Here is an 18817-nt window from a genome sequence, read left to right on the forward strand (position 1 = left end):
CTTGGTTCTCTCTGTTAGGGTGGGAGCAGAGACAGCTGTTTGCTGACTTTTGCCTCCTTCTTGAAATGATATAACTCCTGCACTGAGACCATGCTGTGAATGGGCTCAGAGGAGCCCAGGGAGCCCTTAAGATGAAGCGGGTCCTACCGGACGGGAGTGGTGGGTGGTTAGGGGGTGAGGGATATTAGAATGAAAAGGGAAAAAAACACTTACCTGGCTACGGCCAGCCGCTGCCTCTCCTCCATCCTCTTCTTATCTTCTTCCTGTCTGGAGTCTGGCAGCAGGAAGCACCTGGCTTCCCGGTGTCTCTTAAACCAATCACAACACTGCAATGCAGCGTTGTGATTTATCTGAGCGCAGTGGCTCAGCACTCAGACAAGGAATGGGAGCCAGGGCATGTTCTCCACCCAGGCTGTAGTGCAACCTAGGTGGAGAACATGAAAAGTGCTCATAAATGTTTGGCCGGTCCGAGAAGGCCGGGCAAACATTCATGCGCACTCTGAGTAGGAAAACCACTCCTCCCCCAGGTTCCTGCTCTGTCAGAAGAGCAGCCTCACTCTGTACCAGGAAACGGAAAAGTAAAATGATAATAATGTTGGTTATTATCATTTTACTTTTCCTTTAACTGCTGCTCGCAGAGCAGTGGGGTGACGCTCCTCCGCTATGGCGAAGGAGCCGCTGCTGCCCTTGAGCAATGGTGCAGAGGAGGAGGTGGTGCCTATCCCCAGTTACGGTACTCCCTCCTATCCTCACAACAATGTTCTGCTGAGGTGACTCCAGTATTTGACAACAGGCAGCTGCATCCCTTCTACATCCATAATGCAAGCAGCGAGGTGTGTCGAAAATAAGGAGGCATCAGGCTCAGTGGCGTAAAAATAGTCCCTGCGACCCCTGCTGTGCAGGGAGGCTCCTGAGCTCCAAGGGGCCTCCTCCAGCACTGTGCATGGGCCCGGGCCCCTGGTCCAAGAGCTCCTGGCTGGGCCCAGGATGTGCTCCATGTCCTTTGCAGTGGGGGCCCCCTCAAGTTTCGTTACGACTCCTGCAATAACATATCGCCGGAGCTGCACCCACATGGCAGCAGCATTAAATTGAATGCTTTCATTTATATTACTTGCCTACCAGATTCCAGAGGACAGTCGCGAAATATGGAACAGCAGACAGGCAGACCTCCCCAGTCACTAGCAGCTGCGGACTCTATGTTTGGCATGGTGCTTGTCGGACTCCCTGTGTGTGTTAATTCTGTTTCAACCAAGTTAAACAACACTCTGGCACAACAATGGGGGAGAAGATGTGGTCTCATGGCTAGACTGCCGACTTTAGAGCTGGGACCCCAAGGTTCAAGCCTCGGGGTCGACTCCACATCCTATGATTCTGGCAAATAACTTAATTCCCCCGTGCTCACCATAAAAAAAAAATAATGTGTCCTTGTGTAACATAACTGGTACTCATGTAAAGTGCTCCAATACCTTCGGGTCGAGTTTGCGCAATATAAATCTGCAAAAACAACCCAAGCCAGGTCAAGTGGCCACCCATGCTTTCTCAAGCCGCGTGGAAGAGGTGCTGTGCCCATGAGGAGAACAAGACACCAAAAAACCCTGTTCCCCTGTGGTCCACTGGTTCTGCTATAAACTGCACAGCGAAGCCACGCCGTAGGTCTAGCACACTGCCTGAGGCTGGAGCCATATGAAGGGGTGCTGCGACACTGCACTGGCCAGTCTACCTACCTCCACCATATCTCCTTCAGTAATCTTTGCCATAAATGAGAGACGTATTATGGAGTATACTGACTATTATTCATACAAACGTATCATGTCAAGTTGCAGCGTGCAGGCAGGAGCATGACTTAAAAAAACTTTGCATTGTGATTTCACAGATATCAACATTAAGCATGCTCCTCATTTCATTACCAATAGGGTTCTTGTACCCAGTTTCTAGTAACGTTTCTCGTACCCTGCAGATTCCTGGCTTCAAGTTGCTACCAACCATTGGTCCCTTGGTTCCATGCGTCTGGCCTCTTGGCCACGAATTCGGGCTGTAAGTGCACTGTCTGCATTACTGGGCACCCCTTTTCTCTTAAACCTGATGGTTCTGCTGTCTGGCATCCCAGAGGCTGTGGAGTATCAATTGTTCTCCTTTGGGATGCTTGTGCCCAGGGTTTTGCCTTTTCTCGTGCTTTTCTACTGCCACGCTGCTAAGGGGGCCATGCTCCTTTAAGGCTCCCTCTTTTTAAAGAGCTGATTTACTGGCAGCCCACCAGTCCTGGGGAACCCATGATATTGTCCATAAACATGTGCATGTCTACCCTGGAGAGATATACCCCATCATTCCAGTAGAAACTTGATGGTCTATGGTTGATCAAACCATGTCTCTCAAAGTCAAAACCTGCGCTCCTAGAGAACCTGTGGATTTTAATGTTGAGTTTCCCTTTGGAAAATTGCTACTGCGCTGTGATAAAGCACCTTTGCATTCAAAACACGAGATGATCTTAGACCACATGACCCCCTTCACACAACCTCACTGCTCTATTGAGATCTTTTTCATGGTCCCCCGTAGCTGACTCCTTCCAAATGTTGTCAGACCATTCCCACAGATGTAATTACCTTAATATCCGGTTTATCCTGTTTAGCCACCAGCTTCTCTATGGTGGGGACTAGATACCTCCATTTTTATATCTGGTGTGCCAATCTATCTGATTCTTTTGCCCAGCCACTGCTTTGTATGGCCCTTACGCCACCCAACTCTGTGTTCTGGATACGTTAAGAGTGTGCTATAAATCACACCGTCTTCCTTACCCTGCTCGCCTTGAAATCTGTTGAGAATGTACAGGGTTGATGGGCTGGCATTGTCATGTTGAGTCACCTCTTAATGAGGTTTTGTAGTCCTTGGACTTCCATCTGCTCACTCACATGATACCGTCTTCCTTCATGTCAAGTGCTGCTGCTGTTGTCGCAGCCCCTACCACAAAAGAGTGTGTGCAGAAACTAGCCACTGGAAGGTCTGTTGTGTGTAGTCCCATATACATTACCTCCATGAACTGAAGCCTGCTGCAGAAAAAGCCGTCCTTGTGCACTAAATGAAGCCCTTTCCCCTCCGGCCTGACTACTAGGTATGCTCAGAGCACACAAACGGGTCAGGTCTCCGGTGTGTGTAGATATGCACTGTAGGCTAATCGCTTTCCCTTTCCACAGTTGGTCTGTCTTGGACTTGCTAGTTCTCAATTATGTACTTGTCCCCCATGAGCACATCTTCCAACTTTATGCAATAGTTACCTTCTACTGACTTGGACGGCGATTACCAAAATGCCACAGCAATGGCTGCTCTGAATAGTACTGTCTCTAAAGGGTCATGGCAGATCCTCTAGGGAACCACTAGTATAGCTGTTAGCCTTTGGAAGTTCATCAGAAGGCTGCTGGGGGCTGTAACTGTCCCCAGCCCTTCATTGCTGCCTGTATGTAGTAAAATGAGGAGGGGTCATGCCCCAGGCAAATCCTACAGTGGTGCACTAGTGCACGAGATGTGCCTATGACCAAGACCTTGCCTTGACTTCCAAGTATGCCCAATCAATAAATTGCTCTACTGCTGTTTGGACGTCAGCTATCTGTTCCGTGTCACCTAAATCAGTCTTCTTCTTAAATGTCTTCAGGTACTTACGAAATCTCACCCTACCATTGAGGCCAACACATTTTCTACCAGACTGTCCAATAATGTTCTGCTACAGCCCACAATTGAGAATGGAATCATCCAATGGTCTGCCTCAGGGCTCAGATGTCTAAATTCCTTGAGCTGGAAACAAGAGAAAGCTTCCCCAATTAAATGAATCGCTCCCTCTATTGAGCTTAATATTGAACCATAGCTATGCTCCTACCAGGTTTCTCATTAGCTCCCAGAGTGATGGGCCCTTGTCCGAGCTGGTGTTCACCAGCTGTACCACTGCATAGCTCCCTGAGGAAGGCATAATCTTTCTGTTGCCCAGCTTTTGTTTCCATATGTGTAGGGCTGCCACAATGGGGAAAAAGCACCAACATGTGACACTTTTTGTCATTTCCCTTGCTTTCTATATTTGGGGGCCACTCATATATACATCATGCATGCCCCAGTGACATTCTGCAGCCCTTGCTCTTAGCAGCATCTGTATATACGCCCAATTCCTTTATTGAGCTGTTGAATTAGCTCAGGGATGTTTACCATACCCGTATGTCTCATTTCACTCATTTCCTAGCTTTACATGGTGGTGCCTCTTCTGTAGCCCCTTGGTCAAGCCAGCTAGGTGCCTGGCAGAAATACTTCCAACGGAGATTACCCTAGTGGGAAAATTAAGTTTCCCAACCAATTTTTGAATTTCACCCAGGCTTGTATTTTTTATCTTTGCTGTAGAGGGAAATAATACTTTTCAACAACCTATTGACCTTCTCCCTTGGAAGTTGGCTTCAGAATCAATTTCTATAACTAAGAAAACTAAAATGTTTGTAACTTTCTGTCTTCACCTTTACTAGCGGTACCCCTAGTGAATCTTTCAACTTAACAAATGCCTTCAAGTATTTGCATGAGAAAGAGCAGCCTATGGGCATGAATTTATCGAAATAATACTGGCCCTCCAATTTCAAAAACAGCAGGTTAAAGCTGTCTGGAGGAATCTGTGATAACCTAAAAGTAGATTTTAGTTCAGCGTTCAAAATTAGGGCCTTTTTGTTCGCTGCCCTTACCAAGTCTACTGCTTCGTCAAACGAGCTGTAGAAAACACTCCAGTGTCCCTGACTCAAACTATCTCCTTCAGGGAAAAACAGGTTGTGGATCAGCCTGAAGCTGCCTTGTTCCTTCTTTGGGACCATGCCCTGTGGGGAAACAATATAATTTTGTTGGGGTCGTTCAGGAAAAAGGCCCTCTGTCCTACCCAGTAGCTCCTTGCTGATCTTTTCTTTGAGTGTGTTCGTGCAAGGATTTTCGGTTGATACTATCCCTGTTCTTTACTAGTTGCAGACCTCAGCGATGCGTTGTCCAAGACTCACCCAATAGCGGTGTAGTTGCGTCACGCACTCTGTGTGCATGTCCACCTCATTGGTGCATGTGGCAGCAACGCATCGATTTCGCAGAGAATACGCAGGATCCGAATGATGCTTCAGAATGGATGCGTTGGTTTCTTAGGTTGCAGCACCAACCATTCACTTCCAAGCGCCCAGGACTGGATTTGGCACCACTTGGCAGAGCAGGACTCACAGCAGAGGAGCCCATGTGCTGGCAGCAAGGTGGAGGTGAAGTCTGTGATAACCAGGAGACTTCAGAAACAGGAGGCAAGCCTAAAAAGCCTTTGGAAAACCTTTAGAGATGCAGGATGTAGAGAGTAAAATTCAGTCCTCTCACTCACAGTCAAAATGCAGCAGGCAGCAGACCAACACAGCAAAGCAAGCAGCAAAGTGGCTCAGTGCAGAAGTATTCTGAGTTTATGGTGTCAGAGGTCCAGTACTTATGCCCATTTTAGCCTTTGGAGTAGGGAAACTTCAAACAAGGGTCTTTGTAGAGCACAAGACCCTGCCCTTCCTGGCCCTAGCTCCATACACACTACCGGGGTGTGTGCAGCTCTTTGTGTGGAGAAAGGTACAGCCCTATTCAGGTGCAAGTGTCGGCTCCTCCCTCTCACTCTATCTCAGGAAGACCCATAGGCTGTGCTATTAGGATATGCAAGGCACACCTCACACCTCAGCTGCCTTTGTGTGTGACTGTCTAGAGGGAATGCAACAAAGCCCAGCTGTCATTCAACCCAGATGTGTATTCTAGGGACAGGCAGAGTTACAGAATGACTAAAGAAAGAAAATGCCAACTTTTTAAAACTGCAACTTTAATCGTCCCAATGAAGAAATTATTTGAAGGATTTATTTTGGGAATGCACATTTACCCATGAATGCGAATGTGAAAGATATTTCGAAAGATAATACAAGAAATTGTAGTACAATTTTATAAACATAGGATCGACACAAGGAGGAGTCCCACCGGGAACGGCCGTACTGCAGGGGGGAGACACTGCCCCAGCAAAGGAGCAGTGCTCGTTCAACATTACGAGTTACACCTATAGACAGTAGGTGATACCCCTCTGCACACTTAACCTTGAGTTAATAGGATTATTTACACAAGAAAGGAGTGCACAGATAATTCAGAAATGCTTTAAATTGTGCCAGAAAAGACCGCTCAGACCTATTGACTCCTTCCTATGCCAATATCATTTTATGCAAGAAGCCGGCCACATCTTCATGGCCTCACTCTAATATGGATATCATAAAGTACAGTGTTCCCCTAGGAATCATTCAGTATGTGACGGATACATGATACAATTGGCCAAAATCAAAAATACGATAAATACTATCACTGCAATTTTATCAATGGTCTATGTTTTATACGAAAGTATGATAACATGAGTCAAAATTAGAAAAAAGTCAAAACAATGCAGGTGATACAAGTGAAGGTCACCCAGAAGCTAATGTTGTATATAGGAAAGCAATTGATTTGAGAAAATGGTTGATTACCACAAATGATTGTTATTTTTTCGTTGCTTTAATTCTCCAGTATACATACAAATGTGACAAAGGGACCTCTCTGTATGTAGGATGGATGTTTGGGTGAATGTGTAATGAATGCTAAATTGGCCAATTGTATGGGATAAATGTTGAGAGGGTAATTTGTGAATATTTCAAGGATTGTATATATATTGTCATATTGTAGTATCTATGTTCGTTTTGTACTGTGATGCACAACAAATTATGTCGTTCTTTGAAAAAATAAATGAAGATTGAAAAGTTTATTTACTACTAAGGTGCAATTTCTAAAGCAGATTTTCATGTTCCATTTTTCATGAAATTGGTCAGTAAATTAGATAGCAGTCAGTCTCAGCATAGGCATTTGTTCTGTTCTATAGTGTTAGGGCTCAGCCTTGCTGAGTTTGAGCCAAGACCCATCACTGTTGTTAGGTGATACAAGTGAAGGCACAGTGTAAGTGCAAATAAGTGAGCCAAACAATAACCAACATATAATACATTGGCGATATTCACAATACGTTGAATGGTCACCGCTCATAGGTCAAAAGGACTTCTTACAAATCCAATGATATAAACATTTGAGTTCAAACAGTTCAACAATCAATGACATGGGTGGGGCCTGATAAGTTGAAGTTTCTACCCCTTAAACCGAGTCATGGGGACTTCATCAGGAGTGCAAAGAATTCTAGCAACCTGACCAAAATAATCTAGTCTGTTTCTATTGATCGCCGCATATTCTTGACATTAGCACCTAAAGTGTTACATTAAGGGCTCACTGTAGGGTGCTGGCTCGAAGCTCAAAATACTGTGGCGCTACCTCCATTATTTTGACTGTGTATTATTTTAATCTCTTTTGTGGTCCTATTGCAGCCATTGCTGCTTAGCTTCCCTTTGTATGTCTGTGTCCCCGCTCTGGGTCGCAGGGGCAGGAAGTGCTTGCTCACTGTGCCATCTTGATCCGCCATGCCTGCAACCATTGAGGGCTAATGCTGGGGAGCACTGACTTGCAGCCTGTTACACAGCATACGCCTTTTTCCCTGGGGCGTATTAGGGTGTCATCATTCGTTATGGCTGCTGTGATGTAGGTGGGGCTTCAGGCCTCCAACATTTATACTTCTCGAGCTGGCTTACAGGATGCGCTTTCCCACATCTAGTTCTTATTGGCAGGTCTCTTTCCACCACATTTTGCCTGCCACCAGGCACCTGAACTGGTTCCCAGAGATGCTGGGCCCTGCTTTCAAAATTGGTTGCAAAACACACACAATTGATGGACGGAATGTAGAACAAATCAAAACATTCACCCCCAGTCAAGGGATCTGGGTTAAATCCATCATTCTTTTGCTCACCATGTCACCCCAGTTTAGACCTGGCAATATGCAAATCAGTCTTGACCCTGTGCCTCATGGGAACAGTCCAGCTCGAACTGCCAAGCCAGGTCCTCTCTGGACAGGAAACAAGAATCCTAGGACCGGTTTTGGGGTTTCATTCCTCTTCAGCCAGGCTAGCTTGATTCCAGTGGCACAGTGAGCCCTGGAATCAAGCCTAGGTTGTGGCAAGCCTCTGGCCAGCACGGCTGTCCTGTCACTTGTGCTCTGGCTCTTCAAGACACAGCCCCCTGGCCATCACGAGCACTCTGTTGCTGCACCACAGGTTCCCTTTGGTGGAGGAGGCTGAAATCCTGCAGTGCTGGATCCCCTTCGCCTAAGCAGGTTCATTCATGCCAGATAGGCATGTTGATGCCTATCTTGCGTCTTTGCCTAGACATGATTAGGCATGCTGACACCTATCTTGCGTCTTTGCCTAGACATGATCATTGCATGCAAGATAGGCATGCTGACGCCTATCTTGCGTCTTTGCCTAGACATGATCTCTGCATTCAAGATAGGTATGCTGACACCTATCTTGCGTCTTTGCCTAGACATGATCACTGCATGCAAGATAGGCATGCTGACGCCTATCTTGCGTCTTTGCCTAGACATGATCATTGCATGCAAGATAGGCATGCTGACACCTATCTTGCGTCTTTGACTAGACATGATCACTGCATGCAAGATAGGCATGCTGACGCCTATCTTGCGTCTTTGGCTTGCGTCTTTGGCTAGACATGATCACTGCGTGCAAGAGAGGCATGCTGATGCCTCCGAGCTGTATCTTCACAGAGCCATCCTTTGAGGTTCTCTCTCTTTTATGAACTTCTTCTAGATTACCAAAATGGAGACCACTATTCAAACGCAAGCAAGTCACGTTCACCATGGAGCTCCCTATAGCTAGCCCCCTGAGGCTCGCTTATTCAAAGGTCGCCAACCTTATCTGACTAATCCAGGTGCCAATTTGTTGTGATGGCTTTCGCATCATTAGCACCTCCCCCCTTTCCCACTGTGCGTCCGTTTCGCAAACCTTACCGGCGCCTTTCACTTGATTTTACAGACCTCTAGGAGGAAATGAGTGAAGAGAGGTGATCCATGGGCTCAGGCACCAATTTGAAGCCCTCACTGCACCGTGGACACCTTCCAAATTGCTGTCCTTGGCTCTTTGCCAGGTTATGGCTACGGCCCCTTAAGGCCTGCTAGGAAGTCAGTCCTGCGCGTACGCAATTGCACAAACGAATGGTTTTAAAGCATGCACAGTCTGACTGGGCATGCTATAAAGTCATTAGTTTGTGAAATTGTTTTTAAATTACAGGAGGCTGGGAACATTGTAGGAGGGAAATGAGCACCTGTCACTCTGTGGTGCACAAGCCTCTGCAGTCCTGCTCAGGCCACAGTGCCTCAAGCGGAGACCGATAAGGTGCCCCTGCCAGTAATCTACCAAGTGCCATAGCCCGGCACGGGCTTTGGTTTTGATAATCCTGCACCTCTTCACAGTAGCCATCATGCCTACCAGGCCTAAAAGGGAGGTTGGGCATGAGAAAACTCATCCCCCTCCAAGGCAGGATGCCTTATACAGGCTATTGCGAGTAGGGGATTGATTTAGCCACCCAACCAAAACACACCCCAGGGTGAGCAAGTGGTAGTTGGTGGTGGTCACAGCAGCAGCTGGCCTAGCTGCCATCAAAACCCACAGCAACATTAAAGCCAGCCCTTACCGTTCCAGCCTCCCTGGGAAATGTCTGGTCCATGTAGGGCAAGCCTGGGCCCTGCTTTTGGGCCTCTTCAGCGGGAGGGCATGCAGCAGAAGGGGGGTTAGGGGCGTAGCTACCATGTGGTGCACCAGGTGAAGTGGCACCGACGCCCAGAGCACTGAGGGGCCCATTAAATCCAGACAATTGCTTTAATTTACTGCTCAACAGCAGTCAAAGAAGCCATTTTCCTTGCATGCACCAGAGCCTATGGAGAGGGTATGGGGAGATAGTGCAAAAAGATAAAGAGTATTCTGGGATTTCCTATCTCTTAGTGACAACCAGCTGAGGCACGGGTTTAATGTATCAGATGTGCTGCTATCTTGGCTTGAGACCACCAGTGAGGCTCTCTCATTGACACTTACATATACATACATACAGAGACAACTGTCTAATGATTTGGGCCAGGAGCAGCCGCGGGCGGCACAGGTAAGTGCGTTGGGGCGATGGGCGGGGCGCGGCAGGGGGGAAATCGACAGAATATGTATTATTTATTCATTTATACCTTTTCCGTCGTCTGTCAACTTCCCCTACTCCTACCCCACCCCACCACGATTCCCTGTGCCAGCTGCCACTGGCCAGGAGACAGTATGGGCATGCAGAAGGTAGAGAAGGAGGGCTTGCAAAGAGAAATTGGCCAAGTTCTTATAAGGGTTCAGAGGCCGAAAGCTATTGTAATGCAAAGAACTTCCAACTTGACTCCTGGCTATCTATTTCCTTTTACTTGCAAATACGGCATATCTCTCAACCTGTGAGTGGTGATAAAGCTTCTGCGACATATAAATACTGTGCTGTCTCTTGAGCTATCCTTTGCTGTGCATCTCACCAGACTAGTATTTTGAAAGGGGTCACGATTACAGCAAGAAACTAGTCTTTTTTTTTTTTTTTAGTTCAAATCATATTTTTATTGAAAAATAACATAAATGGTAGCAGAAGTGATAGCGGCAAGAAGGCATCTGAAGGGTTACCGTCATGTTACAAAGAGACCGCAATCAGACATGGATTATACATAAAACAATACGTGTACATAAACGAAAAATAAAGTACCAACATTGCATACTCACATTTGTATATAGTTCCATAAAGCCCTCCGTCTAAATCAAGTCATATAGTACATTTACACTTCATTGTTCCTGTTTTATGGTTATAGGATTGTCAAGTCTATGAGCACAAGGTATAATCATTACAGTTCATGTAGCGTGCACCCTAAAGTTTACTGAGAAAAGACCTCATCATTTAGACCTTCATGGTGGGTCAAAGGTGAAGGAGGCCTGGTCTAAAGAAGACCATAGTTTTTTGTTGGTGACCTGCCATGGTGATGAGTGTAAAGCGGGATTGTCAGTGCCCCTAATGCAGGACAACCACTCCTTCCATGCATTGAAGGAGACCTCACCTGTTGATTTCCAATTGCATAGGATCACCTTACATGCTAATGTAAGTAGAAGGTCCAAGAGCTGGCGGTCATGGTCCCCCTTTAGTGATAGATCTAAGGCTCCTAGGAGAATATAGATGAATTCCCTTGTGGGATGTATATCAAACGTGTGTCCAATGTAGTCAAAGATTTTTGTCCAAAAGGTGTGAAGCATGGGGCAATCGAACAACATGTGTGAAAGGTCACCAATCCCAGAGGAGCAGTTCCAGCACTTCGGTGTGTCCCGCAGGCCAACCTTAAATAGCCTCTGTGGGGTCCAAAACGCCCTGTTAATAATCATATATTTGGTCTGTGATAGTATCGGTGACACCTTGTGTGTGAGTGCTGATGCATGTATCCTGACCCAGTCTATACTTATTCCAGTGTTGTTTGTTTCTGATTCCCATTTTACCTCATTTCGCCTCATAGACTTGTTGGCCGTTGGTGCGAGTAGTTTATATATTTTTGAGACAAAATGTCCAGAGGATTGATAGTGTGGTAGTATAGCTTTTAGCCAAGGCGTCACTAGTTTGAATGCCCTAGTGGATAAGGCTGATTTTAGCTTTAGGAAGGCATAAAAGTCAATCGGTAGCAGGGAGTGTCTAGCCTGTAGAGTCGAGAATGGCAGCGGCATATTATTTTCGTATAGGTCAGAGACCACGTTAATACCATTATCAGACCAATGGTCCCATATGATGGGTGATCCGCCAATTTTAATAGACGGGTTATGCCATAAAGACGCAGAGGAGGAGTTGTGGATTTGTTGACCAGAGGCATGAACGCGATCTATCCGCAGAAGTGCTCTCTTGGTATTGAGCATGATGTATTTAGAGTTCGTGAGGTGTGTGAGGTCCATTGTTAGGACAGCGTAGAGCGGGGCTTTGCCTATTAAGGATTTTTCAATATTGACCCATAAGGGCGTGTAGACAGGGTCTTCGATAAACCAGGAGGCTCCCTGTTTGCAGAGAAAGGCGGACTGGTAGTTTCTGAAATTTGGTAATCCTAATCCCCCTTTAAGCTTTGGGAGTTGCAGTTTTTTCATGGCAATTCTCGGTTTCTTCCCTTTCCACAGGAAACCCGAGATCAATTTCTCAATTTTAACTAGTCTTTTTTTACTTAATTTAGAAGCAACCCAACTAAGCTTGAAGTTAGGAGGATTCTTGTAGACATGCTTACAGACGCTGCTATCCTAGGCAAGCAGATCAAAGGCCTATTTACACCATGTACATGCCCTGAAGATCACTATAAATTTGCATAGGTCAATACTACCACGCAATTTTTGCACCACTGTAGTGAAATATAGGTCTATTTTGCCGTGCAAAACTGCAAGAAATCACATCACTTTAATGCGTGTCGTCTCATGCTACATTTCAACATCCCAAGCGTTTTCGAACATTTCATGCATTAGAGGACGATATGAACAATAAAATAAGCGGTTTCACTAATATATTACACTTTCACTATGTCAAGTGAAAGAAAGTAACATGGGTCTGCTACCTTCTAATATTTTAAATGTCTACATCACTATAGTTGGCAAATCGTCAAGCAGCTCTGCGTATTGCAATAATGTTTACGGAAACAGGAGTTCTGTCTAGCCAGAATATCTTTATAGTGTGCTTACCACCTCATTAACCTCAAACAGAAGTGTTCTCAATTACTGGCAGAAGCTGAAATCATGCCCTCTGTCACTCTGGCTGGGATGCTGACTGGATGCATCCAAGAATGAGCTTGAGCTTACCTCACCGGCACTATGACTGCGCTGTCTGGTTAAGTGCTGCCGATGGACCAAGGCGCTGGTGGGCCTGCTGCTCTGTAGCGGAAGTCGTGGGTCGATAAAAGTGGTGCTGCGGGAATTGTGGTCAACGAAAAAAGGCTAAGAGAAGAAATAAAGAGAGAGAGAGCACAGTAAGTAATCAACACTCCACATAGAACATCTTTGTGCTTGTAATGCACTATTACTGTGTCTCTGGAAATGAGAGAAAAGAGATAATGTACAGGACTTGCCCATCTGTACGAGGACCAGAGTCTTTTTAGGTTTCACCTACCAGAAGCTTGCAAAAGACCTAACGTGAACTTACAGTGGGCTGTCCATTGCTTGCTATTGGTTGGCTTCATGGTCACTCTTTTGCTTGCTTCTTATTCAATGGCGTGTCTTCCTCTTCTCATGATTGTCCCTCCCATTGGAGCACATCCTCTTTATGGTTGTTTCGATTGTTTTGATTGGCTGGCTTTTAACCTTCCACTGCTCATATTAGGGAACTACTATTTTCTTTGTCATTCAGCACTCCATGAAAAAGCATGTGTTTTCTAGCTATCTCCCTCACCTGTTGCTTCTCCTCATCAAATACCCTTCCTTAATATGTTCTACCCACCTTTCCCAGTTTGTCTTTAAAAGCACAGCAACAGGGATAGTTTTGCTGGGGAATGGCTGAGGAACAGAATTTAAGAGTTGGTTTTGCTTAATCTCCTGCATTCCACATATTGAATAAAATCATAAGCTCCGGCACACAAATGCCTTTATGGTGCTGGGGAAGGGCCTTATGCTGCACTAACTCGAACAGAGTCTCTAACACAGAAGGGGTACTAAGCATGACACTTCTTCGGGAGGCCGATAAACCTGCTCCCTGGGTTACCGCAGAAGACCTAATGACCGAAGTGTATTAGGCCTTGACAAGAGTTTCCCTTTATATTCTGACACTACTGTATTCTTTTAAATTCTGTTCAATGTTTACTGGGTGAAAGGTAATTGAAAATTAAACCATGCCATATATAAAGATTAACAATATTGAATTCAGTTGTATTCATATAGTATTTAAAAAAAATCTTTAACTTGTTTTAAACAATACTTTACAGACAAACGTTAGCAAAGCCAACATCTCTGCACTCACATTAGAAATACAAGACTTATTGGCTTTGGCAATGATTGATTATCAGTTGTGTTATTCTTAGCATCTGTGGATACCACAGTGTGCCAAAATGCGTTTACTTGCCTCCTGTCCCATTATGGCGGTCTATGTTTTGTTGTGGTGGTACTGCCCAGCTTCAAATCATAATCCCCTCTGAGATGCATCTGATTCAACTCCACTAACACTGAACTTGAGAAGTAATCAAAGAGGAAGTTTGAGGCTCTGCATGCAGCTCAATAACACAACTAACATCATAAAATCATACAGTAACATAACGTGTTATTAGTAAAGCAGATGGTCACCACTTAGATCTCTTGCTGCTGAAATAAGACATTAATTGCTAGCTAACTCAATGGTACTCAGTTTATTGACCTCAGAAGGATGAAAGGGTGAATGGACCCACCTGGATTCAAACTGATGACCATGAGGTCAAACATAAATACACGGATTGAATGCATAACTTCCCCAAGCCACCATACTCCCCTGTCTATAGCAAAACTGTTGCTAAATAGGAAAATGTAAACACAATTTTTACTGGTAAGAGGCATTCTTAAAGGTAGATTAGCAATACCTACCTTGCAATCAGTTTAAGCCTAAGTAAACAAAGCAAGCACCACTGCTTAGGGAGAGGATAGGACAGAATAGCATGAGTTACTTGCAAATGTATTTTAAGTTTTTAATAAAATAATCTATTTCTGAATTATGAGGCTAAACCTGCAAGAATGCCAAATAATTCATCATCTTTCTTCTAAGAAAGATTGTCTTCTTAGTTCCCCTCTAACAAATTAAAATCTTTCCTTACAATCTGAAGAATGCGTATTAAATGTTCAGGTGTAGAGGGGTAGACTCTTGTAAATACGGAGGATTGTGACTAGGAAGATTTGGTCTCAGAGTAAAGGAGATTTCTGGTAAATATTTGGGCCATTCTCGCCTCATCCGTCTCCTCATCAGAATCTTTACTCTGAGTGGATTTACCAAGCACCATATTTGTCCAACATGCAATCAGTACAAGAAGCGGCTGAAAGAATGGTACATGTATCTATACGCCCATTGGATGAACTGCTCGATATACATTCTAATCTCTGTGCCCTACAAACCCTGCCCTGTTTTGGGGTAATACCTAGGAACCACCAGATGGCTCTGCACAAACTAAAAGACACAAGGTCCAAGAGATGCCAGGACATGCAAAGTCATAAAACCCTCCGGGACCAGAAATTGAACTTAAACTGTTGCGACTTGTTGCAGATATCAGCCAAATGAAAATTAACACCATAGTGAATGCACCAGAAATTGTACTGCAGCATATTAAGAGGAACCCGTCTTCAGGAAAGTGACCAAGCCCTCGAATGGACTTAACTAACAGAAATAGAGAATTATACCATATCAATTAGGACATGAGGTCTCTTCCTAGACATAGACAAATGTCACAGACAATCTGGCAGAGCCCATGCATTGGGAATGCCTTTTGGATGCCGCTAGGCTAGGAGTAGCTGATAGGTATCAAGCCCTCAAAACTACCAGCTGTTGCAGATAAATAAGCCTACCTGGTCTAGTTCACTTTAAAAAAAAAAAAATTATATCTGTTTTAATATTGCAAAGATACCATAAGGGGAGTCTACTTTTACACAGCATAAAGACTACAACCCAGTCTACTTTTACACAGCATAAAGCCTACAACCCTCTACAAATGAAGATGTGGGGGGACTGTGGCGATGAAGATCACGTAAGCTTTACCCAGCAAGTCGCCTACAACCCGTGATGGGCAGGCCACGTATTGCCACATAATTACATTGCACTGTGGAAGCATTTCAAGACCCCTGGTAAACCTGCATATTTCAATAACAAGAACAGAGGAAAGGAAAAGAGGCAAAGAGCTCGTAGACAGGGGCAGGGTGAGAGTATTGAATAGTAGAGAGTGACGAGAGAGCAAGGAGGTAGTCACCGGGGCAAGGAGGGGTAAGAAAGGGGGAGTTGAATGCTTAGCGCGGAGCAGGGGATACTAATTTCGTTACTTATAGCTCCATTTAGTGAGGGTCTAGGTTGGTACAGGAGAGAGAAGAGAGAGAAGAGAGGCAAGAGAGGCAGGCCGGAGGGGAGTGGTGGGGAGAACCTTGGCTTGTAGACAGCAGGTTACTTCCTGTAGTGGATCATGGGAGTCGAGAATAGGGTCAATGTGTTTGTGCTGGTAATCTGTCAGGTTCAGATGGAAGCGTTGCGTCTTAAAGAGACGCAAAGCCCTGAGCTTCGGGCGTAAGAGGCGCGCATGTTCTATTTTACAGAGGTAAGTGATCAGTGGTTGCCAAATCTAAGTGAACACAGTGTCATGAGACTGCAGGCACGCAATAAAGAGTTCCATTGTCACTGTGCCACAGGGGCGTAAACCAAATTTTGATGGAGGGGGTCTCTGTTTTTTACCAATACAAAGCGATGAGCTACTAGCATGTGGAGAGCAATTTGTCACTCGCTACGTATGAGTGAGCGCAAGCTGTAGGGGTTGAGGCCTAGCAGGATTGTGATTGGAGAGTCGGGCAGGGAGAAGCCCAATACCACTTTGATATGACTAAGCACCTCCTTCCAGAAGAGCGGGCAGGACCACCAAATATGGACAAAATTGCCTGGGGAACATGAGCATCTCCAGCACATTGGGGACAATGAGGGGAACATCTTCTGCAGCCTAGTCGGAACGTAGTACCACTGCGTCATATTCTTGTATGCCATTTCCCGTTGAGGTATACTGCGATAGACCTTCGGTATGTCCCGCCATAAACGACACCATTGGGTGGGCGTGATGTCAGTGGGAGACATCCGCTGCCATTGCCGTTGGTATGGATGAGTGGCTATCAGCGGGGGTGCTGTAATATCTGATAGGTCCGAGATATGAGTCCCTTTGAGTCTTCAAAGGATTTTAGTCAGGCCCGGACTGGCCGTTGTGGGCACCGGGCAATCCCCCGGTCGGCCGCAAGGGTGGGGGCCGGTTTTGGGCCCTGGGGGCCGTTTTTGTTGCAGAGCCGTTTTTGCAGCATAGCTGCAAAATCGGCCCTGTAACAAAATCGGCTGAAAAGCGGCCCTGGCAAAGCGCTCGCCCCCTCCCACCCGGGGGGCGGGGGGGCCGGCCGAGCACTTTGCCAGGGCCGGTTTTGGTTCCCAGTCCGGCCCTGATTTTAGTAGGCGTTCAAAAGGGGTAAATGCTCGAGTAGCGGCCTGTTTTATGGCAGATGTTCCTTACCAGTAACTGTGCCTATTGAAACTTGGCTCCCTCTGGGAGCCAGAACTCCTCTTTGCATTGAGCGATGGTTTTAAATGTGTCTCCCATGTACAGATCTCGGATCATCCTGCAGTCTCCCTCTAGCCAACTAGCAAACGCCTGTGGGTTTAGAGCCGGTGGGAATAACGGGTTGCCTGCAATGGGGGTGTGGGGGAAGGGAAAGTGGTCAGCCCTTGGGAACCTCACCCTATCCCAGATTTCCAACACCGTCTTGGTGGGCACGGCCATGTAAGCGCTACAGGGGCTTGCAGTCCGATGCAACCAGGTAAGTTCCCAGATGGTTTTCCCGGTTACCGCCCTATCCATATGGAACCAGACCTTTTCACTCTCTCTTGCCGTCCACTCAGAGACGAAGCGAAGGTGGGAGGCCCAGTAGTATTCAAGCAGGTTCGAGGACACGAGCTCACCTCAGTCCCACGGGAGCATAAGGATTTTGTTGGAGAATCGTGGCCTGCGGACTCCCCAGTTCAAGCCTGTGATGTCCCGCTGAAGATTCTGAATCTGGTGTTGCGGAATGGGGGTGGGAAGGCTTTGGAATAAATATAATATTTTGGGTTGGACTGACATTTTGATCGCATTTAAGCGGCCCAAGCAAGACAGGGGTAGGGATTTCCAAACTCTCAGATCTTCAAGGACTGATTTTCTGCACTCACGCCAGTTCGTTTGGGAACAAGTGGCGAGTGAGGGGGTCAGCTGGAGTCCCAGGTAACGTATGGAGGTAGCAGTCCCCTGATAGGAGACCAGGGATTGCAAGGCAGATATCTCTTCTTCCGGAATCGTTAGATTCAGAGCCCAAGACTATCCATAGTTAATCTTGAGGCCTGATGCCAGTTCAAAGATCTGTAACAAAGAGAGGAGTGCTGGGAGGGATGTGCACGGGCGAGACAATGTAAGAATAAGATTGTCAGCGAATAGGGCTACTTTATGTTGCTGACCTCCATGGGGGATACCGTGCATGTCTACTGCCTGTCAGATCATCATGCCAGGGGCTCCACCACGAGGGTGAAGAGCATGGGGTTGAGGTGGCAGCCCTGTCTCGTGCCCCTTACGTATGGAGATGGAGTTTGTGAGCTGGCCGTTGACTCGCACCCGCGCTTGAGGGGAAATGTAGGGGGCCATGATTCTGGCTATCATGAGCCTAGTCCAATTATCTGCAACACCGCCCGAAGGAAAGTCCAGTCTATCCTATCGAATGCCTTTTCCGCGTCTAGCGATAGTAGACATGCCGGTATGTGCCAATTTTGCACCTTCCCTACGAGATGCGCAAGTCTACGAACATTGTCCGCCCCCTGACGATGTCGGATGAAGCCGACCTGGTCCGGTTCAATAAGCCCGGGTAGATGCGGTTCAAGTCTCTTGGCCAATATTTTGGCGTCGATTTTAAGGTCAGTGTTTAGGAGGGCTATGGGGCGGTTTGACGAGCATAGAGTGGGATCCTTCCCCGTTTGGGGATAAGGGCAATCTCGGCTAATCCCATAGAAGGCGAGGGTCCTTCTGTTTCAATAATTAAACAATCGCAGGAGGTACGGCTGAAGTTGTGGTAGGAACATTCGATAGAAGGACAAGGGGAGGCTGTCCGGGCCCGGAGATTTC

The 18817-nt window shown here is 46.2% G+C and overlaps 2 protein-coding genes across 5 annotated transcripts in view; one reads left to right on the plus strand and one right to left on the minus strand.

Moving 5' to 3' along the window:
• Nucleotides 1-18817, plus strand: part of LOC144822660 (uncharacterized) — a 422286-nt gene that overhangs the window by 304350 nt on the left and 99119 nt on the right. The window lies entirely within an intron of this gene.
• The window catches only part of HECW2 (HECT, C2 and WW domain containing E3 ubiquitin protein ligase 2), a 1154081-nt gene that overhangs the window by 276850 nt on the left and 858414 nt on the right, over nt 1-18817 (minus strand). For all 4 annotated transcript variants that reach the window (XM_078680421.1, XM_078680420.1, XM_078680424.1 and 1 more), the window contains one exon: nt 12792-12926. In XM_078680421.1, the coding sequence (XP_078536547.1) occupies nt 12792-12926 (135 nt within the window). The remainder of the gene's footprint in view (nt 1-12791; nt 12927-18817) is intronic.

The sequence above is a fragment of the Lissotriton helveticus genome, chromosome 3_1 (genome assembly GCF_964261635.1).
Source record: "Lissotriton helveticus chromosome 3_1, aLisHel1.1, whole genome shotgun sequence".
Lineage (NCBI taxonomy): Eukaryota > Metazoa > Chordata > Amphibia > Caudata > Salamandridae > Lissotriton > Lissotriton helveticus.